Here is a 25,207-nt window from a genome sequence, read left to right as displayed (position 1 = left end):
AGCCACACACAAAGAGAAAGATGAAGTACTGCAGGAAGAGCATCAACTTGGTGAAAGATACTCTTTGGTCTGCTCGAACCTTGTTGCTATTCCAGTATAACAAGATGTCCATAAATGAATGCCACAAACCGACACAGTCCAGGCTGTTGGTGTACATGTTCAGATAAGCACTGGGGCTTGTGTAACCAACACAAAGGCTTTGTGGGAAAGGACCCCAATCTAAGATCCTGCCACTAGTGTAATTGGATCCTGTATAACACACCCTATAAGTGTTTGCAAGGGCTAATGTTCAAAGAGGTCACATTAGCGGCATTGTGGTTTTGTTGATAGAATGCATTAACTTGATGGTAGGTTGAGTGTATGGACTAGACAAATCCATGTACTGTTTTGCCTTTCTTGTATCTAGTTCTTATCAATAAGATTTGTTTTTGAAATTAAATAAAGTGCAATGCAGGTAGTTCTGTAACGCCAGGGGGTTCAGCAAGATGTTAAATCCAAGGGTCCTGTTGCCTCTCCCAAGGCAATGATCCCATAACAGCATGAAAACAGACACCATTCAAGACAAAGCAGCCCTCCCAACATCCAGCCTCCATCAGCTACACTGTGTACCATCAGGCCGTTCCAGGGGCACCTCCCATATCTGGCGACCTTTATCAAAGGGTACAAGGACAGCAGACCCCACCCCCTGCAGATTCCCCTCCTGGTCACATACTCCACAAATCTGAAAGTGTATTTCCATGGCACTGCAACTCCCTATCTAACTGCACTGCAGGCTGCAACAGTTCAGGGAGGCAGCTCGCCACTGGCTTCGTGAGAGCAAGTAGGGGGACAGGTAATACATGATGTCAGTGCCAGCAACATGCACATCCCTTAAGTGAAAGAAAACAAACAGTTCAAAAAAACCCAAGGTAGTTCTTCCTGGGCCAATATTTATTCTTCAATCAACTGCCACAGTGTATGGAGTCATTATCACGTTGCTGTTTGCTGTGCACAAACTGGCAGCTGTGTTTCCCACACTCACTACACTTTGAAAGTACCTGCACAGCTTTGGCTGGCTCTGAAGGGACATTAAAATGCCCAGCAGATTTATACACTTTTTATTCCTATGTGTGAAGTTATCAGCACAAAATATATAGCTGCCATAGCAGTTTCTTCCCTGGTCGATAGTTTTTAAAATCCAGTTTCAATTCTGGAACTTACCGTTCAGAGTCATGACCTCAACTTTACCGAGGTCAGTGCTGAAACCACAATACCCATGGAACTGACTATACTCAGACTCCAGCCAGGAGTGACCAAAGAGCCAAACGCAGGCATACAAGAGATTAGAGGAACAGTGCTGGGCTTTAATTGAAAACAAATTAAAAAAGAAGAATATGCATCATTTTAGCACTGCTCCCCCCCTCCCCCACCCTCTATTTTTTGATTAAAGCACATTCAGAAAGTTAGCCCTCTGCTCTCACCGAGTTATTAATAGGATCAGAGATCAGGAGTCAAAAGCTTCAGCACACTGGATACCCATGCACATTTATTTTCTTTCAGAAGCATATTAAGCTAGCAAAATCTGATCAACCACTGTAGCAGGCACAGAACGTGACAGAAACAAGAGTTCTATTGTGAGCCCTGTATTTTGGGTTAGGAAGATTATTTGCAGCCACTGTGGCAAACAGAGTTTGTGTTGTAATACTGAATGTTAAAGCTGACAGAGTATATTTAGTGAGACTTGCCAAACACACAGCCCAGCGGGTAGCACATGGTCAGAAGGTCATGAATCCAAGTTCAGAGACCAGAGCCAGCCCAATATTCCCAGTGCATTACAGTGGGAGTGCCATGATCCCTCTGCTCTCACAGTTAATATAAAAGAACCCACAATACCATTATGTAGAAAAATGTATACATTTAAAAAAAATAAACTTAGCTGCCTGGAGGACAGCAGACGACACGGCCACACGGAGGAAGAATTCAAAGTCAGTCATCACCAGAGTTCAAAGGACAGGCAACAAGAAGGATAAAATAGCACTTACTGTCAACCCTTGCCCACCACTCAATTGGAAGATGTGAATATTCTATGTCCATCTTTGATATTCTTATCCTACAACAATTTATTTGTTTCTAGTCTATCACTCAGTCATAGAAAAATACAGAAAGGAAATAGGCCCTCCAGCTGATCAAGATGTCCCATCCAAGCTAGAAAAATTTGCTGGTGTTTACACTTTATCCCTCAAAATCTTTCCTATCCACGTACCTGGCGAAATGAATTTTAAATGCTGTTAAAGTGCCTGCCTTAACTACCTCCTCTGGCAGCTATTCACAATATATTTATGATCTGTGTGAAAAAGTTGCACCTCAGGTTCCTATTAAATCTCTCCTCTGACTTTAAACCTGTGTCCTCTGCTTCTCGATTCTCCTGCTCTGGATAAAAGACTCTGCATTCACCTCATCGATATCCATCAGTTTTTTTTCTGAACAGATTTTTTGGGGGGGAAAGCGAATTCCAGATTTGGAAAGAATGGTCTTACTGAATGATGAGCAGACTTGAAGGGCCACATGACCTACCCTTACTCCCATTTCTCATGTTTGGAAAGTTTCTCCAGATCTAGTTCTACATTACTCTTTATCCTCCACTCCCTATACATTAGGATGAATTTAAAGAGGCCAATTAACCTACAAACCCACACATTTGGGGGATGTGGGGAAACTGGAGTACCCAGAGGGATCACAGGGAGAATGTGCAAAGTCCACACAGATAGAGATAGCAACCGATCTAACCCAGGTCTCTGGGCACCGTGAGGCAGCAGCTCTATCAGCTTCGCAATGTGATGTGGGGAAGCATTTTCTGATATCACTCAGGAAGTACCTTGGAAATGAGTTCGTCGTGGTTGGCGAGGTGTGCCCGGCAGTGGATGCAGCTGTATGTCCTGTGGCACGTGGGAAGGTAGGCCTGGAACGTCTTGGATCTTGTCATCTTCACCATGGGGGCCACTGGACGCAGCGCGAACTCCGGGCTGCTCCACGAGGCGCTGAGGCAGGTGGGCTCGCACGGGAAACACTGGAGCACACAGGTGAAGGCCGTGATGTGGCAGGCAAGCGGTGTGGCAGGGCTCCACACGTTGCTGGGCACCAGGGTGGGGAAGGAGGGGAGGGCACTGGCCTCGCAACGAGGGAGTGACAGCCCAGGACACTGGCGTCTAACTCACCAACCTGGCACAGAGAGAACCATTCGTTAGTGCTGGAGAGAGCAATCATCATCATCATCAGGCCGGTAGCATCAACTCCTGCAAGAACACAGAAACAGGAACAGGAATAGGCCATTTAGCCCTTGAACCCACTCCGCTAACCAATGGCCCAGAACTTACGGTCAAAGCCATGGCTCCTCTTGATCTCGCAGAAAGCTCCCCACAGAAATGCAGTGACTTCTGCTGAGAGCTTCCCCTTTCCAACACCTCTCACCGCTGGCCTCCAGAGACAACAGCGATATCTTCAACCTGGCTGAGCAGCCAATTCCATGAACGCATTCACAGATAGCAAACCAGGAAATTTAAAAATAATTTTTAAGTATTCTTTTTAAATAAGTATTTAAAAAGAATACTTATTTTCGAACACCGTTTAAAGAAATTTAACTGGGTGCTAGATCAAGATAAGGACATGCATAATGGGGTAGAATCTGAAACATGACAACAGGATCTACCAAATTTAAAATGTTATGCACTTGAATATGCAAGAAAATTATACAATTCACTATTTTTTAGGCCCAGATAGTTTACTAAAACAATAATCATAATCTACATTAAAAATGTATTTAGACTTCATCCCGTCTCTATACATAATAAACATCTTGTTGTGCAAGCAAGGACACTAGTGAAAACTCCCTTAACACTTCTGAACAGGGAGAGGAAGTGTTTTTTTTAATCATCCACTCAAGGCGAGAGATTCTGTTTCACAACACATCGAAAGACAGCTCCTTCAGCACTGCCTCAGCAGAGCACTGCAAGCAGCAGCCTCCATCCAGTGTGCATGTCTCAAGAGTAGGATTTGAATGTTCCATGGCAACTCAGCTTAGGGTTAATGTGTAGGAAGGAACAGCAGATGCTGGTTTAAATCGAAGATAGACACAAAAAGCTGGAGTAACTCAGCGGGACAGGCAGCATCTCTGGAGAGAAGGACTGGGTGACGTTTCGGGTTGAGACACTTCTTCAGACATTTCGGGTCGAGACTCTTCAAACGTCACCCATTCCTTCTCTCCAGAAATGTTGCCTATCACATCGAGTTACTCTAGCTTTTTGTGTCTATCTTTAGTTTAGAGTTAAGTTTGCCTCCTGACTAGACGAGGCTTTTTCTTCCTTCTCTCAAACAATTTGATTGATTGAATTGATTGAAAGATACAGCATAGAAACAGATCCTTTGGCCCATCAAGTCCATGTGGACCATCAATCACCTAATCACACTGCTATGATATCCCATTTTCACATCCACTCCTTATACACTCTCCATCTACCCCCCATACGTTCTTCTGAACAATATTTGTAGGGGCAATAAACCAGCAAACCTGCACTACTTTGAGACGTGGAAGGAATCCGGAGCACCAAGAGGAAACCTATGTGGTCACAGGGCAAACATGCAAACTCCACATAGGCAGCACCCGAGGTCAGGATCAAACCAAGAGTCTCCATCGCTGTGAAATAATGGTTCTACCAGCTGCGCCACTGTGCTGCCCATTCACCAATTAACTTTCAACACCTGAAGCTGGAGAATAGACTAGTCTGCAAATATTAAACTTTACAGAGGCCGCTGAGCAGAGCAAGCTAAAATATTGAGGCTGATCAGACCTAGAGAATTAATCTGTATTTCGGTAACAACTGGATATTTTATGTAACATACCGGAAAAACTTTTGAGAAGACTTCCAGACACATTTAAAACATAAGGCTGCTCTTCAATACTCTTAGTACCAAGGACATAGACGCGAGATGTTAACCCTTTATAAATTACAACAAATCATATAACCAAGGATAACTGCCAATTCAATGAAAAGGTAACAGCAATGGGTCAAGCAGCTTCCTGTGTACTGAAGTTGCTATATTCTACAAACACACTGGATTGAGATTGGCTGCAACTCTTGGTGTTTCCAAGCAATGAAAGAAGCTTGTGGTGGTTTTCTACACATTCATAGAAACATAGAAATTAGGTGCAGGAGTAGGCCATTCGGCCCTTCGAGCCTGCACCGCCATTTAATATGATCATGGCTGATCATCCAACTCAGTATCCCGTACCTGCCTTTTCTCCATACCCTCTGATCCCCTTGGCCACAAGGGCCACATCTAACTCCCTCTTAAATATAGCCCATGAACTGGCCTCAACTACCCTCTGATCAGCTATGGCACAATTCAACAGTTGCTATAAAATGATGCTATATAGTCGCTACCCAAGGTTAATTCATCAGAACGTCAGTCATACAGCATGGAAACAGGCCCTTCTGCCCAACTTACCCATGCTGACCAAGACGCTCCATCAACATTAGTCCCATCTGCCCACGTTTGGCCCATATAGGCTGTGGGCCGAGCATCAAAAATGTGTCCAGACATTAACTTTCGTGACCCATGTCTCGGAACTACATTAAATTTCGCACAGATTTAGATAAAATATAATTGAGAAGGAAGTCATAACTCGTCAGTGCCAAAAGTTGCACATTAATTAATTAAACTAATTAGAAAATGAGATCAAAAAAGTAACCGCCATCTAGTGTCCAATGACCATATTACACCATGGGGAGCCTATTTCCGTGCTGCAGCCTCTTAAAACCGTACATTAGTATATGTATGTATATGTGTGCGTGTGTGTATGACTTGTGAATATGACTAATCATATATAATCATGTATAATTACATTATATAAAAATAATATAATGAATATAATTGTGAGATTTTTTTTGAATGAGACTCAGAGGTTCTCTTGAACCAGCCTAATTAATGGGTGAGTGCAGTTCCTGTGGGTTCCCCCGTTTACTGAACCCCATTGACTGCCAGTGTGCAAAGTGGGACTAGGGCATTGCCAGGCTGGGGGAAGGCGAAGGCAAGAAAATGCCTAACCCTAACTCTCCCCCCTTCCAGAGCTGCCCACGGCTGGAGCTGGAGCGGCTTTGGGACTGGCTGCGGGCTCCGTATGTGTGGCCCCGCCGCGCGTCCACCTCGGCCTGCATGCCCTTCTGGTGGTGATGATGGTGCCCTGCACGCCGCCCGGGCCGCCTTCAGCACCCCCATAGCGCCAGGTCCGTCAGACCACCCGCTCGCTTGCTGCAACACCGGCCGGCCGACCCCTCGCTCACCAACCGGCGGCCCAAAACTCACCACCCATTAGCCACCGACAAGCCCGACCGACTGACTGACTGATTGACCGACTGACTGACCCTAATCCTAACCCTAGCTCTACATTTTTTTATTTATCATCTTTACTTAACAGTTCACATTATAACTTTATAAAGATAAATCAATTGAAAAACAAAATGAACAGCAAGGAGAGCATTACCTTTATTCCTTGGAAACCTTGTAATTGTTTTGATGGACTGAGGAGGCAGCCATGATCCCAGGGTCCTCGCTGCCTAGCGACCATAAAACAAAGCGTGGGATTGGTCAATTTACGTCCAACCTCAATGTCAAACGTGCATTGATTGGGCAATTACTACTCAGAAAATTTGAGGTTTTTCTCATATTTCTTAAAAATGTGCAGTTTTTTGTCTTGACAAGTTTCTGGTATGATTTATATAATATTTTTACACAATATGTTAAAAATGTAGGTAGTTCCACGAGTTGGGTCACGAACCTGAACGAAAAAGTTCCTCGGCCCACAGCCTAATATCCCTCTAGCCCCTTCTTTTCCACGTACCTGACCAAGTGTATTTTAAATGTCTGTAAAAAGGTGTTAAATACAGGCACATATTCAGTATTCAAGAGTATTGATTACACCCACCTGGACAATGTGTTGAGGGTTCAAGCCCCACACCAAACTCAATGCTAGCATTTATTTCAAGAGGGTTTGCATACAAAGACAGGGATGTATTGCTGAGGCTCTATAAGGCGCTGGTCAGGCTGCATTTGGAATATTGTGAGCAATTTTGGGCACCATATCTGAGGAAGGATATGCTGGCTCTGGAGAGGGTCCAGAGGAGGTTTACTAGAATGATCCCAGGAACGAGTAGTTTAACATACGATGAGCGTTTGACAGCATTGAGCCTATACTTGCTGGAGTTTCGAAGAATGAAGTAGGAGCTCACTGAAATGTACAGAATAGTGAAAGGTTTGGATAGAGTGGATGTGGAGAGGATTCCACTCGTGGGAGAGTCTAGGACTAGAGGTCATATCCTCAGAATTAAAGGACGTTCTTTTAGGAAGGAGATGATGAGGAATTTCTTTAGTCAGAGGGTGGTGAATCTGTGGAATTTTTGCCACAGAAGGTTGTGGAGGCCAACTCAGTGGATATATTTAAGGCAGAGATAGATAGATTCTTGATTAGTACAGGTGTCACAGCTTATGAGGAGAAGGCAGGAAATGGTGTTAGGGGGAAAGATAGATCAGCCACGATTGAATGGCGGAGTAGACTTGATAGAACGAATGGCCTAATTTTGCTCCTTTCACTTATGGTCTTATGATCAGAGAACCAGCCTCACAATCCAGGTTGACCCACACAGGGCAGTACAGCACTTCCAGAGGGTGTTATCAAAGCACAACAATGTCTGCTCAAGTGGACAAGTTCTCCTGGTGCTATTGCAAAGAGCAGACATACTCCTGAACAATCACTGAAGGGTCCTGACCAGAAATGTCACCTATTCCTGCTCTCCAGAGATGCTGCCTGACCCACTGAGTTACTCCAGCACATTGTCTTTTTTTTGTACATCAGCATCTTCAGTTCATTGTGTCGATATTTAGACTGCTCCATTGAGAGATCTCCGCAAGGTATGCCGACTTTAAAGTTCTCCTCCTTCGTCCGACAGGGGTTTGCAAGATCCTCTCTCACTGTTCTTCCTTTGTGATTCCTGGTGCTTTCGTGCTTTTTAACCATGTCCTGATCCACCTATCACTTGCCAAGTTTTGTTCCTCCCACAAAGAAACATAGAAAAGGGCCATTCGACCCTTTGAGCCAACACCGGCATTCAATATGATCATGGCTGATCATCCAAAATCAGTACACATTTCCTGCTTTTTCCCCCCATAACCCTTGATTCTGTTAGCCCCAAGAGATATATCCAACACTCTCTTGAAAACATCCAGTGAATTGGCCTCCACTGGCATCTGTGGCAGAGAATTCAACAGATTCACAACTATCTGGGTGAAAAAGTTATTCCACATCTCAGTTTCAAATGGCCTACCCCTTATTCTTAAATTGTGACCCCTGGTTCTGGACACCTCCAGTGAATACAAGCCCAGTCGATCCAATCTTTCATCATATGGCAGTCCCGCCATCCCGGGAATTCTTGTTCTTGCCACCAAAGTGGATAACCTCACATTTATCCACATTATACTGCATCTGTCATGCATCTGCCCACTCGCCCAACCTATCCAAGTCACCCTGCAGCCTCATAGCATCCTCCGCCCAGCTCACATTGCCACACAGGTTTTTGTCATCTGCAAACTTGGAGATGTTACATTTAATTCCCACAGCTCTCTCCTCCCTACTGCAACGGGTCTGAAGAAGGGTCCCAACCCGAAACGTCGCCCATCCATGTTCTCCAAGGATGCTGTCTGCCTGCCGAGTTACTCCAGCACTTTGTGTCTATTTTTGAAAAGCAGCAGTTCCTCGTGTCGACAAACACTGTCAGCGTTGATGTCAGTTCCTCTCTGGGAATGATGGAGACCTGGAACTCACACCCACAAACCACTCTTGAACCTTCATACCAGCTGAAAATGTATAATTCAGAGCCACTTCCTCAATAACCATCAAACAAAACCTACTTATTGAATGAACTTTTGCTCACTTGTCAAACCTAAAAACGATTTTGAAGAACATTAGTGGTTCTAAACCAATGCAAATTGTGACTGTTGTCATTAGCCACCAATTACAATCATTTGTGGCACCCTGCTGTGTGCAATTTGGCTATTGTAAAAGCATACATTTTAACACGCAAGTTCCGTGGACACAAGGAACTGAAGATACTGGTTTACAAAATACGACACTAAGTGCTGGAATACCCAACAGGTCAGGCAGCATCTCTGGGGATCATGGATGGGCAACATTTGAGGTTGGGAACCTTCTTCAGACTGGCTGTAATGGAGGGAAGGAAGTGGGGGGTGGGAAGTGAATGCTGGAAGAGAGATGGAGGGGGTCCAGGACAAAGGTTGGCAAGTGATAGGTGGAAAGACACAAAAAGCTGGAGTATCTCAGCGGGACAGGCAGCATCTTTGGATAGAAGGAATTGGTGATGTTTCATAGATAATAGGTGCAGGAGTAGGCCATTCGGCCCTTCGAGCAAGCCCCGCCATTCAATGTGATCATGGCTGATCACACACACTCAGTACCCTGTTCCTGCCTTCTCCACAATCCCATGATTCGCCTAGCCCTAAGAGCTCTATCTAACGCTCTCTTTGAATGCATCCAGTGAATCGGCAGAGAATTCCACAAATTCACAACCCTGTGGGTGAAATTTTTTTTCCTCATCTCAGTTCTAAATGGCCTATCCCTTATTCTTAAACTATGGCCTCTGGTTCTGGACACCCCCAACGTCAGGAACATGTTTCCTGCATTTAGCGTGTCCAATCCCTTAATAATTTTATATGTTTCTATAAGATCCCTTCTCATCCTTCTAAATTCCACTGAATACAAGCCCAATCACTCCATTATTTCATCATATGACGGTCCCACCATCCCAGGAATTAATCTCATGAACCTTCGCCGCACTCCCTCAATAGCAAGAATGTCCTTCCTCAAATTAGGAGACCAAATCTGCACACAATACTCCTTGTGTGATCTCACCAGGGCCGTATACAACTGCAGAAGCACCCCTTTGCTCCTATACTCAACTCCTCTCGTTATGAAGGCCAACATGCCATGAGCTTTCCTAACTGCCTGCTGTACCTGGATGCTTATTTTCAGTGACTGGTGTACAAGGACACCCGGGTCTCGTTGTACATCCCCTTTTCCTAACCTGACACCATTCAGATAATAATCTGCCTTCCTGTTCTTGCCACCAAAGTGGATAACCTCACATCTATCCTCATTATACTGCATCTGCCATGCATCTGCACATTCACCCAACCTGTCCAAGTCACCCTGCATCCTCATAGCATCTTCTTCACAGTTCACACTGCCAACCAGCTTTGTGTCATCTGCAAATTTGCTAATGTTACTTTTAATTCCTTCATCTAAATCATTAATGTATACTGTAAATAGCTGCGGTCCCAGCACCTAGCCTTGCGGCACCCCTCTAGGCACTGCCTGTTATTCTGAAAGGGACCCATTAATCCCTACTCTGTTTCCTGTCTGCCAACCAATTTTCTAACCATGTCAATACCCTACACCCAATATCATGTGCTCAAATATTGCCCACTAATCTCCTGTGTGGGACCTTATCAAAGGCTTTCTGAAAGTCCAGATACACTACATCCACTGGCTCTCCCTTGTCCATTTTACTTGTTACATCCTCAAAATTCCAGAAAATCCAGAAGATTTGTCCCCTTCGTAAATCCATGCTGACTCGGACCAATCCTGTTACTGCTATCCAAATGTGCCGCTATATCATCTTTTATGATTGACTCCAGCATCTTCCCCACCACCGATGCCAGGCTTGACTTCGGGTCGAGACCCTTCTTCAGATAGGTGGATACAGGTGGGGAGGGGGGGGGGGTTAATTAACAAATGGTTGGACAAAGGCCAGAGATGAAAAGACAGAAGGTAATGAGATAGGGAGAGAAGAGGCGTGAATTGTGACACCAGAGGAAGGAAATTTCTGTGGTTACGAAAGTTGCTGCAGACATTCAAGATCTTTCCTCTTCAAACAAGTTTTAATGCATTTCAGATTCTCCAAGGTAGACAAAAATGAGGCAGCATCTATGGAGCGAAGGAATAGGCGAAGTTTCGGGTCGAGACCCTTCTTCAGACTGATGTCGGGGGGGCGGGAAAAAGAAAGGAAGAGGCAGAGACAGTAGGCTTGTGGGAGAGCTGGGAAGGGGAGGGGAAGGAGGGAGAAAGCAAGGACTACCTGAAATTGGAGAAATCAATGTTCATACGGCTGAGCTGTAAATTACCCAAGCGAAATATGAGGTGCTGTTCCTCCAATTTGCACTGGGCCTCACTCTGGCAATGGAGGAGGCCCAGGACAGAAAGGTCGGATACGGAATGGGAGGGGGAATTGAAGTGCGGAGCCACCAGGAGATCAGGTTGGTTATTGCGAACTGAGCGGAGGTATTGGGCGAAGCGGTTGCCAAACTTGTGCTTGGTCTCACCGAGAGAGAGGAGTTGACAGCTGGAACAGCGGATGCAGTAGGTGAGGTTGGAGGAGGTGCAGGTGAACCTCTGCTTCACCTGGAAAGACTACTTGGGTCCTAGGACAGTCAAGGGGGGAGGTAAAGCGACAAATGCAGCATTTCCTGCGGTTGCAAGGGAAAGTACCGGGGAGGCGGTGTTTGGGTGGGAAGGGACGAATTGACCAGGGTAATTCTCAAGATTATTGCAGGCCAGAAGGCCATTTAATCCAATAGTCCTTCTCTGTGCAACAATACAATTAGTCCCCTTCCTCTATCTTTCCCTGTGGCCCTGCATATCCTTCTCTCAAATACATGTTCAAAGCGACAATTCTCTTTCACTCCTCTGTACTGGTCATTTCCTCACAATGCCTAACCTGCTCTCACCACCCCATATTTTACCTGATGATACATTTGGATAGGTGTGTGGAAAGGTTTAGAAGGATATAATACAAACACGGGCAGGTGAGACAAGCGTAATGTAAGCATCTTGGTCAGCGTGGACAAGTTGAATTGAAATGCCTGTTCTATACTGAATGACTCTACAACATTAAACACAGGAACTAAAGGAGTCCATTTAACTCCTCTAATTAATTGTGCTATCCAAATACATGACATGTAATCTGCATCTTAACTTTACCTGCCATGAGTCTGCAAGTTCTAAATAGCCTAACTGAATGTTTTTTTAATCTCAGTTTTGAAAACAAAATACTGTAGAATTTGAAGGACGACAAAAATGCTGGAGAAACTCAGCGGGTGAGGCAGCATCTATGGAGCGAAGAAATAGGTGACTTTTCAGGTTGAGACCCTTCTTCAGACGGATGTGGGGGTGGGCCCAGAAGAAGAAAGGAAGAGGCGGAGACAGTGGGCTGTGGGAGAGCTAGGAAGGGGAGGGAAAGAGGGAGAAAGCAAGGACTACCTGAAATTGGAGGTCAATGTTCATACCGCTGGGGTGTTAACCAAGCGAAATATGAGGTGCTGCTCCTCCAATTTGCGGTGGGACTCACTCTGGCCATGGAGGAGGCCCAGGACAGAAAGGTCGGATACGGAATGGGAGGGGGAGTTGAAGTGCTGAGCCACCAGGTGATCGGGTTGGTTAATGCGAACTTTATTCCTTCACTCCATAGATGCTGCATCACCCACTGAGTTTCACCAGCATTCTTGTCTACCTTTGATTTTTCCAGCATCTGCAGATCTTTCTTAAACATACCGTAGAATTAGGATTTCTGAAATTTAAAAACAGAACATTATGGAAATATTGAACTGGTTAGGCCTCATTTATGGACAGAGTTAACATTTCAGATTGATCTTTCATCAAAACTTTAACTCAGTTTTGATACTCCTCCTGTCCACAAATGTTTTGGGAGTTTTATATTTCTTGGAACGAAGCCCCCCCCCCCCCCCCCCCCCTTCCTCTCCTCAAAGAACCTGGATCTAATTTTTAGTGTTCCCCACTCCACCTGCTGCCCCTTCCCATTGAGCGCTCCATCTAAACCAGTAGCCAATTTCCTTCTATATCTCTCACATTCTTGGCAACATCCTCATAACTCATCCTTGCACTCCATCCAGCTTAATGATGTCTTCCCGTAGCAGGAAGATAAAACTGAACACTTTCATCCAAGTGCAGCCTCACCAACATCTTACACAACTTCTATATTTCATGCCCTGACTGATGATGACCAACATGCAAAAAGGCTTCACCACCCTGTCTACCTGTAGTCAATGTCAGCTTTCTGGGGTAAAATAATTTAGGCATTAGTGGCACAGCTGTTGCCTCTATGCACCAGAGGCCTGGGTTCGATCATGCCCTTGGGTGCTGTTTGTGTGAAGTTTGCATGTTCTCCCTGTGACTGTGTGGGTTTCCTTCCACATATAAAATATTTACAGGTTTATTGGTTAACTGGCCTCTATAAATTTCCCCTGGTGTGTAGAGAGTAGATGTGAAAGTGGGACAACAGAACTAGTGTGAAACCCGATGGATAGAAGATACACAAAATGCTGGTGCAACTCAGCTGGTCAGGCAGCATCTCTGGAAAAAAGGAATGCGTGACGTTTCAGGTCAAGACCCTTCTTCAGATATGGATGGCATGGGCTTGCTGGGTTGGCTTGTTTGCAAACTGTATCTTGCAACCAGTCATACCGCATAGAAATAGCCTTTTAGCCCAACTCATCCATGCTGACCAACATGCACCATCCAAGCTTGTCCTGTGGTTTTCCTGCGGTTGGCCCATGTCCCTGAACCTTTCCTATCAATCAATCAGTGTGCAATGAATTAATAATTTTTCGTCCCTCTAACATGAGTAACCCTCATTCTAAAATCTCAATCCCAGATCTTGTCAACCCTCAGGCATCTTCTTCGTCCCCAGGCATCAACCAAGTGTCAGAGAGTCATACAGTGTGGAAACAGGCCCTTTGGCCCAACTTGCCCACACTGACCAACATGTCCCAGCCATACTAGTCCCATCTGCCCTCGTTTGGTCCATATCCCTCCAAACCTATCCTATCCATGTACCTATCTAAATGTTTCTTAAATGTTTGGTTAGTCCCTCTCAACTACATCCTCTGGCAGCTTGTCCCAGACACCCACCACCCTTTGTGGGAAAAAGATATCCCTCAGATTCCAATTAAATCTTTTCACTTCACCTTAAACTGGTCCATGATTCGCCTACTCTGGGCACGAGACTCTGGGCATGTACCCAATCAATTCCTCTCATGATTTTATACACTTCAACAAGATCACCCTTTATCCTCCTGTGCTCCAAGGAACCTTCCCTCTGCCTATAGCTCAGACCCTCTAACCCTGGCAATATCCTTGTAAATCTTCTTTCCAGCTTGACAACATAGTGATAGACACACAAAATGTTGGAGTAACTCAGCGGGACAGACAGCATCTCCAGAGAGGAGTGGGTGACGTTTCGGGTCGAGACCTCCGTGAGTTGACTGAAGATTAGTTCAGCTGACGAAAGGCGGACGCGTCATCTCCCGCAGGCCCCGCCCTCCCGCTCTGGCTGACGAAGGGGCGGGGCCTAGCTGGGTGTTCGACAGCTCGCCCGCCCGCCCCTCCGCACTGTTGGTAAACAAATCCAGCACGTGACCCGCGCTCTCCTCCTTGTTTCTCCACCCCCCCCGTCTGCGTCACTTCCGGAGACCGACCCTGTGGTTCCCAGGAGCAACGTTAGCCCGGGTGCTCGCGCCGTCACCGGGCAACCGTCATCGCCGCGTTCTATTCCCGCGACCCAGCGCGGGAAAGCGAAGTGGGGTGGGGGGGGGGGGAAGCGATCCCTGCGCTCGCTTTGAACTGGGACAACGGGAGGGGGCAAATGGCGGGAAGATGTTCCCTTGTTATTGCCGGGATAAGGGAAATTGGGACGGGAGATAATGACCCGGGACAAGTGGAGGCTGGATATTCGGGCTGGAGCTAGGACAAGACAGGCTTGGGGCTCATATTGACCCAGGACAACAAAGCAGATGGGTGCAACCTCCCCAAGCAATCGGAACAATGGGGGGGAAAGGAGGAGGAGGAGGAAGTGATAGAGAAAATAAAAGACCATGCCTATCCTTTCCCTAGGGTTGTGGGAGAAAGTGGGGGACATGGGACCAATTAAACTGGAATGAGAATTAATCTTGGACACAGTGGACAACGATGAGAGAGAAAGGAAATAGACCTGGGAACATCTTAACGTGGGCAACAGTGGGCATGGATACCCCAACAATATGTAACATCCGATCGAACAATAAACTATATTAACGTAACCGAAAAATCATCACCCTGTAACCAAAAGAAACATTAAATTATACAGTTCGATCACCCCTTTGAAGCATTTCAAAATGCTCTGATGTCCATGTAAACAATAAGGTTCCATTGCACGTCTAACCTACTCCAAAGATCTGATAACTTTTCCGCCTGAAGTAGAAAATTGATTTCCAAATCATAAATAAATGTATTGAAAGTTCAAACGTAGACTGGGAGCCCCTTTCAAGTCTTTGTTCTGATCCCCGAAGCGTTTCCTGCGCTTTATTTTAAACTGTTGCATCTGGCGAGAGCGTGGGACAGGAACAAAAGAGCACCAAGGTGGTGTGAAGCGAGGGCTAAAATCTACCCTGCTTGATCGTATAGCCAACACTTACGAGTTTCAAAACAATCGTAACTAGAGGGGATAAATTGGGTCTTCTACAAGCAAAATGCTGTTTTAGAAGCTGGAGCGGTATTGCAACATCTGCATCCTTAAAAAAATATTTCCAATTATTAAATTAGGTTTATATGCCAAACAGCATTTCCTTTAAACCCCCTAAAACATTCGCAGAGCTTCGAGATTAAAAATTGCCGAGCTTCTCGCCGGCCTAACCACAGATTTCCGACTGCATCACATCAGTTTCTAGCAAAAACAAACCCAGATACCCACTGCACCAGCATCCCTCTAAACAAACAACGCCGCAGGACTGTTACACATGGCTTTTTTTTTGCAAAATTCCAATCATTCAAGTATTATCTTTCTTTGCATTAAAATAAATATTGCAAACAGTCTGTAAAATGTAAGCTGGAAAAGAGGAAACGCACAATGGGAAATGTTGCATTTGAAACAAAATGTCAGTCCATTTGCAAACCCTTACCTTAAAATATGAAATTATAACTCCTTTACTAATTGTTTCTATTATTTGCCTCTGACTAAACGATTGTTTGGATATTTTTCTTTGCAATTTAAATTACAATTCACGCTAGACTGAAGAGCTGCAACCCCCAAGGAACTGCGGCCACCGCACTTTATACCTAGCGCATCCTAGCTTGCTCGCTAGGTGATTGACAACTTAATCGGCAATCCGGCGCTAGAGCGATCCTAGCAACACCACTGCCATTGGTCAATGCTCATCGCCCCGGCCGCAAAATGTGCACCAATCACGTCTCACAGGAGGGGCGGGGCTTCGGCGGAGATGTTCAGGGTAGGTTGAGTCGCGGCAGACGTCACCTGGTCACCAACACCACCAATAGGCGAGCGGCTGGCGAAAAAAGTGGGGACTTGGATTGAAACCAGCACCAGGAATAATTGCAGGAAATTCCATCAAAAGAGCAAATGCAGACTTGCCCTTCCAGCCTCCAGTCCCTTAGCACACATCCCCAAACAAAATGTGGCTATGCATTTAGTTTTGTAAAATAGCAATAGTTCAAAAATCATATCAATAAGAGCTTCCATTTGCAAAGCCTTCCTTTTAAATTAGCTTGCATTTGTATAACACCCTGACAAAACAGCCTGCATTTATTTTCCCCTTTAAACAAAGAACTCAACCAACACTCTGCCATTGATATTAAAAAAGGAACTGCAGGTGCTGGTTTACACCCAAGATAGACATAAAGTGCTGGAGTAACTCAGCGGGTCAAGCTGCATCCCTGGAGAATATGGTTTCAGGTTGGGTCTGAAGAAGCATCCACACCCGAAAAGTCACCTATCCATGTTTTCCAGCGATACTAGCAAGTTACTCCAGAATTTTCTGTCTAACTCAATTATTGATGTTGACTTTATCCCTCATCCAGCCTATTCAGGTCAGACTTGTGACATAGGAGTTGAGTGCCAACTCAAAAATAAAATTAGGCTTGGGAGCAGATGGTATTCCTGCTGAAACCTTGAAGCTTAAGTCGATGGCGACAAGCCTAATCTCCCTATTTGGGAAGAAGAAGATATTGTGGAAGATCTCAGAGATGTCACAATCGTGACCATCTTCAAGACAGGTGGGTTTCTACAGAAGGACTTTCCCTGCCATCTGCCACAGGAATACGTCAGAAGGAACTGCAGATGCAGGTTTAGACACAAGATAGACACAAAAAGCTGGAGTAACTCAGCGGGACTGGCAGCATCGAGGGTACCCATTCCTTCTCCCCAGAGATGCTGCCTGTCTCGCTGAGTTACTCCAGCTTTTTGTGTCTTCCTGCCACAAAAAAGTCATTGCCAGAAGTGTCCTAATGGGCAAAGAATTGCTCCTGATCATCCAGAGCCTCAGTGGATATGACCTTCACTTCTGACAAGTACATGGAAAGTGCCAGGGAGCAGCCCCAGCCTTTATACCTGGGCTTATCTGGCATCCCCAAAGTCTTTGACACCATCAGCCAGGACATACTGTGGAACAGCCTCCTCCGATTCAGCAGCCCAAGAAATATGTCTTCATTTTACAGTTTAGTTTAGTTTATTGTCAGGTGTACAGAGGTACAGTGAAAAGCTTTTGTTGCGTGCTAACCAGTCAGCAGAAAGACAATACATGACTACAATCAAGCCATCCACAGTGTAGATACATGATAAAGGGAATAATGTTTAGTGCAAGATGAAGTCCAATTAAAAATAGACTGACGGTCTCCAATAGGGTAGACAGTAGGACTGCTCTCTAGTTGTTGGTACTCATACGAGGAAATTGCGGGAAACTAGAGTGGAAATTGCGGGAACCCCGGTTTAAATTTACGAGTCATCCTTAAATCCAGGAGAGGTGCCGGAAAACTGGAGGGTGGCAAATGTGGTGGCTCTTTTCAAAAGGGCTGCAGGGAAAATGCTGGGAACTATAGGCCGGTGAGCTTAACATCTGTAGTTGGTAAGTTACTGGAGAGTATTCTTAGGGATAGGTTATACAGGTATTTGGATGGCCAAGGGCTGATTAGGGATAGTCAGCATGGTTTTCGTGTGAGGTTGTGTCTCACAAATCTGATTAATCTTTTTGAAGATGTGAACAAAAAGGTTGATGAGAGCAGAGCTGCAGATGTTGTGTACATGGACTTCAGTAAGGCACTCGACCAGGTTCCGCATGGCAGGCTGATCTGGAAGGTTCGATTGCATGGGATCCAAGGAAAGATAGCTGAATGGATAACAAATTGGCTCCATGGAAGGAAGCAGAGGGTGATGGTGGAAGGTTGCTTCTTGGATGGAGGCCTGTGACTAGTGGTGTGCCTCAGGGTTTGTGTTGGGCCCTTTACTGTTTGTTATCTACATCAATGATTGGGTGAGAACATACAGGGCAGGATTAGCAAATTTGCTGATTATACAAAAGTTAGTGGTTTTGCAGATAGTGAAGATGGTTGTGAAAGATTGCAGCAGGATCTGGATCAATTGGCCAGGTGGGCGATGGAATTTAATGCAGAAAAGTGTGAGGTGTTACATTTTGAGACATTGAACAAGGGCAGGACCTACATAGTAAATGGTAGGCCTCTGGGTAGTGTTGAGAGCAGAGGAATCTAGGAATTCAGGTGCAAGGTTCCTTAATGGTCGAGTCGCAAGTAGATAAGGTGGTCAAAAAGGCTTTTGGCACATAGGCCTTCATCAGTCAGAGTATTGAGTATAGAATTTGGGCCTTCATCAGTCAGAGTATTGAGTATAGAATTTGGGAGGTCATGTTGCAGTTGTATAAGACGTTGCTGAGATCGCATTTAGAATACTGTGTTCAGTTCTGGGCACCATGTTATAGGAAAGAAATTGTCAGGCTTGAAAGGGTTCAGAAAAGATTTGCAAGGAGCTATAGGAAGGGGTTGAGTAGGCTGGGTCTCTTCCATGGAGCGCAGGAAGATGAGGGGAGATCTTATAGAGGTATACAAAATCATGAGAGGAATAAATCGGGTAGATGCACAGTCTTTTGCCCAAAGGGGAATCGGGGACCAGAGGACATAGGTTCAAGGCGAAGGGGAAAAGATTTAATAGGAATCCGAGGGTCACTTTTTCACACAAAGGGTGGTAGGTGTATGGAACAAGCTGCCAGAGGAGGTGGTTGAGGTTTGGACTATCCCATCATTTAAGAAACAGTTAGACAGGTACATGGATAGGACAGGTTTGGATGTATATGGATCAAGTGCAGGCAAGTGGGACTAGTGTAGCTGGGACAATGTTGTCAATGCGGGCGAGTTGGGCCGAAGGGTCTGTTTCCACACTGTATCACTCTATGACGATCTAAGACTCTACTCCTGCACTTTGTGTTTTGCTCAAGATTCCAGCTGCCATTTCCACAGAAACCTCTAAACCTGTTAAACAATTCTTCTGTGTAGAACCTTATCAAAGGTATTCTGAAAATCTAAATATATCATATCTATTGGTTCACCTTTGTTTATTCTCTGTCACATTGTAAAAATAAACCAAACATGAGTTCCTTCCCATAAATCCATGCTGTCCTTTTTAATCATGTTGTTCTTTTTTTAAGGAAGTCTTTGCATTCTTTTGGCAATATTAGCCAGATAGTAAATATTAGATATTAGATATCAGACGGGGGTAAAAGATGGCTGGGGATAGACGGTAATGTGGAGTTGAGGGTCGCAGTCAGAACAGTATTATCTTGTTAATGGCAGAGGGTTGGGCTTGAGTGGTTGAATCCCTCCCAAATACTGATTGGTTCTCCTGTTATTCCATAGGAGAGAACCCAGATTTCCAGCCACCTCTCAGTTTAAACCTCCATCCCTCTCCCATTCCTACCCCTCTGCTCTTGTTCTCCTACACTATTCCAACACAGCCCAATGTAGACTCAAAGCACAAGATCTCATATTGCAATAAGACATATTGCACCCTGGAAAAAAATTATAGTCATAATTTCAAGTGAACTGCCTTTCCTGTTTGTATCTGTACTGACCCGTTCTAATGTAAGATCATCCACCAGAGGACATAGGTTTAAGATGAGAGGGGAAAGATTTATTAGGAACTTGAGATGCAACTTTTTCACAAAGAAGGTGGTGAGTGGATGGAACAAGCTGCCAGAGGAGATAGTTGATCCAGGTACTAGAACAATATTTAAAAGACTTGTGGACAGATATTATCTAAATGGTGGCCGATTGGGAAAGGGGGAGAGCATGCAGCGAGACCTGGGTGTCATGGTACACCAGTCATTGAAGGTAGGCATGCAGGTGCAGCAGGCAGTAAAGAAAGCGAATGGTATGTTAGCTTTCATTGCAAAAGGATTTGAGTATAGGAGCAGGGAGGTTCTACTGCAGTTGTACAGGGTCTTGGTGAGACCACACCTGGAGTATTGCGTACAGTTTTGGTCTCCAAATCTGAGGAAGGACATTATTGCCATAGAGGGAGTGCAGAGAGACGGTTCACCAGACTGATTCCTGGGATGTCAGGACTGTCTTATGAAGAAAGACTGGATAGACTTGGTTTATACTCTCTAGAATTTAGGAGATTGAGAGGGGATCTTATAGAAACTTACAAAATTCTTAAGGGGTTGGACAGGCTAGATGCAGGAAGATTGTTCCCGATGTTAGGGAAGTCCAGGACAAGGGGTCACAGCTTAAGGATAAGGGGGAAATCCTTTAAAACCGAGATGAGGAGAACTTTTTTCACACAGAGAGTTGTGAATCTCTGGAACTCTCTGCCACAGAGGGTAGTTGAGGCCAGTTCATTAGCTATATTTAAGAGGGAGTTAGATGTGGCCCTTGTGGCTAAGGGGATCAGGGGGTATGGAGAGAAGGCAGGTACGGGATACTGAGTTGGATGATCAGCCATGATCATATTGAATGGCGGTGCAGGCTCGAAGGGCCGAATGGCCTACTCCTGCACCTAATTTCTATGTTTCTATGTTTCTATACATGGATAGGAACATTTTAGAGGGATATGGACCAATTGCAGGTGGGGCTGGTTTAGTTTGGTTGTACAGCATGGACACAGGTCCTTCGGCCCACCGAGTCCATGCCAACCATTGATCACCCCTTCACACTAGTTCTATGCTATCCCACTTTCTCATCCACTCCCTACACACCAGGGGCAATATACAGAGGTCAATTAACCTAAAAACCCACACGTCTTTGCGATGTTGGAGGAAACTGGAGAACCTGGAGGACACCCATGGGATCACAGGGAGAACGTGCAAACTCCACACAAATAGCACCTGAGGTCATGATCAAACCCTGGGTCTCTGCCATTGTGTAGCTGCCACTCTACAAGCTGCATCACTGTGCCACCCGAGTGTAGATGGGGCATCTTGGTTGGCATGGGCAAGTTGGGCCGAAGGTCTGTTTCCATACTGTATGACTCTAGGACTCTATAACTATAAGGTTAACTCAGGTTTTTACTCTCCAGAAAAGGTTTGAAGTTATATAATGCCTTTAATAAGAGTATATATTTAGTTTGCACATTTACAAAGATTTTGCATTTTGTTCCTTTAAGACATATTAAATTTACACCTTTAAGAAGAACTTACATTTAGAAATCATGTTTAACAAGTACATGCATTGATATAATACAATTAACAAAAGATTGCTTTCATAAAACACCCTAACAAGATGGACCCTTTAAGAGAGCCAGCATATATTTGTATATTTAACTTGTACCTTGAACAGAGATGTATATTTAAATAGCTTCTTTTAACAAGAGTCTCTATTTATTTTTCTAACTTTAACAGGATGCTGCTCTAAAATAGCACCTTGGACAAGGGGTTATGGTTACATACGTCTTCTGCAAACACTTGCATTATTTATTATGGCCACACGCAAACTAGAGGAACAAACCCTGATGTACCGCTTGGGTAGCTTACAGTTCAACAGTATGAACACTGAATTGTCCAATTTTAGGTAACCTTCCACTTTTCCCCTTCCTCTCTTTCCTGTGACCCCCTCACCCATTTCTCCCACTACCCCATGCTCTCCCACCCCCCTCACACTGTGCCCTTCCACCCATATCCCGCCCTCTGGCTTTACATTTCACTCATCTTCTCTCACTACCTGATACACTGTTGTCTCTTGTTCTTCTCTTGCCTTTGTCCATCCATTTGCCAATCAACCCCCCACCCTCTCATCTATATCCAGGCTCCCAATACTCTGTTTAAAAAAATGCCCCACACATCTCCATTGAACTTTCCCCATCTCAACTTATTGCAACAGTTCCAACCTGGAAAAAGGGTGCTGACTGTCTATCCTGTCTATGCCCGGGTTCTAACGGGGATTTGCATTCATGTAAGATCTTTAACAACCGTTTGTATTTGCAATTACATTTATAGAGAGCTTGCATTAATTTTAACATTTACCAAGCTCGTCAATGCCTCTACTTCCTTAGATTGAGGAGATTTAGTATTTCACCGAACACGCTCGTGAACTTCGACTGATTTACGGTAAAGAGCTTACATACTGGTTGCATCACGGCCTGGTTGTGTAACTCAAATGTCCAGGAATGAAGGGGGCTGCAGTGAGTGGTAGACATTGCCCAGTCCATCACAGGTACTGACCACCCCAATTTCAACGGGATCTATAGGATGTGCTGCCTCAAAAAGTCAACTAATATCATCAAAAACGGTGCCCCCTCATTTCACTCCTAACATCAGGAATAAGGAACAGTGGCTTGAAAACTGTAACCACCAGGTTCAAGAACAGCTTCTTTCCAGCAACTGTCAATTTCTTGAACTCTGCACTGGACCAATAAAACACATACGTCAGGCTGTTGTTTATAGACTACAGCTCGGCGTTCAATACCATCACCCCCTCCAGGCTGTTTACCGAGCTCATGGAACTGGGTCTCTGCGAAACTCTCTGCAACTGGATCCTCAAGTTCCTTATCAACAGACCACACACAGTCTGTTTGAATTGGCAAAAACACTTCTTCCTCAATAACCATCAGTACTGGAGCAAGTTCGCCGACGACACCACCATTGTTGGACGAATTACAGATGGTGATGAGTCAGAGAATAGAAGTGAGATCGATTAAATGACCAAATGGTGCCAGCACAACAACCTGGCTCTCAATGTCAGTAAGAGCAAGGAACTGATTGTGGATTTTAGAAGAGGAAGGATGAGGATCCACAAACCTGTCTATATCAACAGTCCACAGAAGATGGTGGATGGTGGAGAAAGTCAAAAACTTCAAATTCCTGAACCTTTTCCTGGATCCAGCACACTGATACAATTATAAAGAAAGCCCATCATTGCCTCTACTTCTTGAGAAGATTGCGGAAATTTGGTATGTCAGAGAGGATTCTCTTGAAGCCCTGCAGGTGTACAGTAGAGAGCACATTGGCTGTTGCATCACGGCCTGGTTTGGCAACATACATGCCCAGGAGCAAAGAAGATTGCAAAAAGTTGTGAACACTGCCCAGTCAATCATGGGTTCTGACCTCCCAACCATCGAAGGGCTTTACAGGATTTACAGGAGTCACTGCCTCAAAAAGGCAACCAGCATCATCAGAGACACGCTCCACCCGGGCCATGCACTACTTTTACCCCTGCCATCGGGAAGAAGGTACAGGAACCTGAAAACTGTCATGTTCAGCTTCTTCCCTATAGCCATCAGGCTATTAAACACTACAACCTCCAATAAGCTCTGAACCACATAGACTATTTTTGTTATTATTGCACTATTATTGTTTGTTTTTTATGTGTATGTATGTGTGCCCATGTGTTTACATTACATATATATATATATATATATATATATATATATATATATATATATATGTGTGTGTGTGTGAGAGAGTATGTACACACACACTGAACTTTTTTTTCTTGTTTATTATATTGTTTGCGGTGTACTATGTTTACATATTCTGTTGTGCTGCTGCAAGGAAGAATTTAATTGTTCTATCTGGGACATATGACAATAAAACACTCTCTCTCAGTAACCACTTCTGAGCAACTGCGATCTTCTGTGGACTGTAATTTTTGTTGCACTGCGGACTTCGATTTTGTACTATTATGGTTACCTGTTACTGTTAATTTATTGTACTATTGATTATTATACATTTATTTGTGTACTATTGCATTTATGAGCCTATTAAGTTGCAACAAGTTGCAGAAAGTAAAAATGTAATTGCCCCGTTGCCTGTATATATGACAATTAAAGTCTTGACCAGTGGAAGTTTACATTTAATGCCACCTTTACCAAGAAGCATATTCACAAAAGCTTGAATGTATTTTGCACCTTTAATACAAGCTTTTAATTACGTATATATATTTATCACGTTTATATGACATGTTACCTTCAAAGTAGCATTTTAGAAAATTTTGCCCATAATTAGCACATTTATGAAGAGTTTGTATTTACATAGCATCTTTAAAAAGAGCTTGTATTTTTATGCAACTTTAACACAAATTTGCATTATTCCCAGTAGTGAGTGACTATTATATTACATCATTACATTAACAGTGAGTAAACGTATCCTGACTGGTTGCACCATGGCCTGTGCATCTATTTCAAAGCACAGAAAGACAAGAGGCTGCAGAGAGTAGTGGACTCAGCCTGGTCCACCAGTCAGAGGGCGGTGAATCTGTGGAATTCTTTGCACAGAAGGCTGTGGAGGCCAAGTCAGTGGATATTTTGTAAGGCAGAGATAGATAGATTCTTGACTAGTACAGGGGTCAGAGGTAATGGGGAGAAGGCAGGAGAATGGGGTTAGGATGGAGAGATAGATCCGCCATGATTGAATAGCAGATTAGACCTGATGGGCCAAATGGCCTAATTCTACTATTATTTATGACCTTATAACCTTATGGTCCATCATGGGCACAGCCCTCCCCTCCATTGACAGCCTCTACACGAGGTGCTGCCTCAATGAGGCATCTATCATCAACTATCACCACCCTCCGAGCTATGCCATCTTCTCGTTGCTACCGTCAGGCAGGAGGTGCAGAGGCTCAAAGTCCCTTACCGTTCTACATTCCTACAATAGCTACTTTCCTACAATCCCGTCAGGTTCTTGAACCAACCTGCACAACCCTAATCCCACCTCAGCAATGCAACACTACAGACCACCTCATGCACTACCATGGACTTGTTTTCTAATGGTGTTTTGCATTTGTCTTTCTTTTCACTGTCTTGTAGAATCTACATGT

The 25,207-nt window shown here is 44.5% G+C and overlaps 1 protein-coding gene across 3 annotated transcripts in view; it reads right to left on the bottom strand.

Annotated features, from left to right (window-relative positions):
• Window positions 1–16,253, bottom strand: part of ypel2a (yippee-like 2a) — a 35,957-nt gene extending 19,704 nt beyond the window's left edge. The window contains exons 1-3 of one of the 3 annotated variants that reach the window (XM_055657679.1): window positions 16,054–16,253; window positions 6,518–6,590; window positions 2,855–3,272 (exon numbers count right to left, since the gene is read on the bottom strand). In XM_055657679.1, coding sequence (XP_055513654.1) covers window positions 2,855–2,971 — 117 coding nt within the window. In that variant the 5' untranslated portion in view covers window positions 2,972–3,272; window positions 6,518–6,590; window positions 16,054–16,253. The remainder of the gene's footprint in view (window positions 1–2,854; window positions 3,273–6,517; window positions 6,591–16,053) is intronic. The other 2 variants (XM_055657678.1, XM_055657680.1) reach the window with 2 other exon arrangements.
• Between the last annotated feature and the right edge of the window lie 8,954 nt (window positions 16,254–25,207).

Source organism: Leucoraja erinacea, chromosome 28 (genome assembly GCF_028641065.1).
Source record: "Leucoraja erinacea ecotype New England chromosome 28, Leri_hhj_1, whole genome shotgun sequence".
Classification (NCBI taxonomy): domain Eukaryota; kingdom Metazoa; phylum Chordata; class Chondrichthyes; order Rajiformes; family Rajidae; genus Leucoraja; species Leucoraja erinaceus.
Note: the sequence above shows the minus strand (reverse complement) of the source record. Positions and strands in the feature narration are given on the sequence as shown.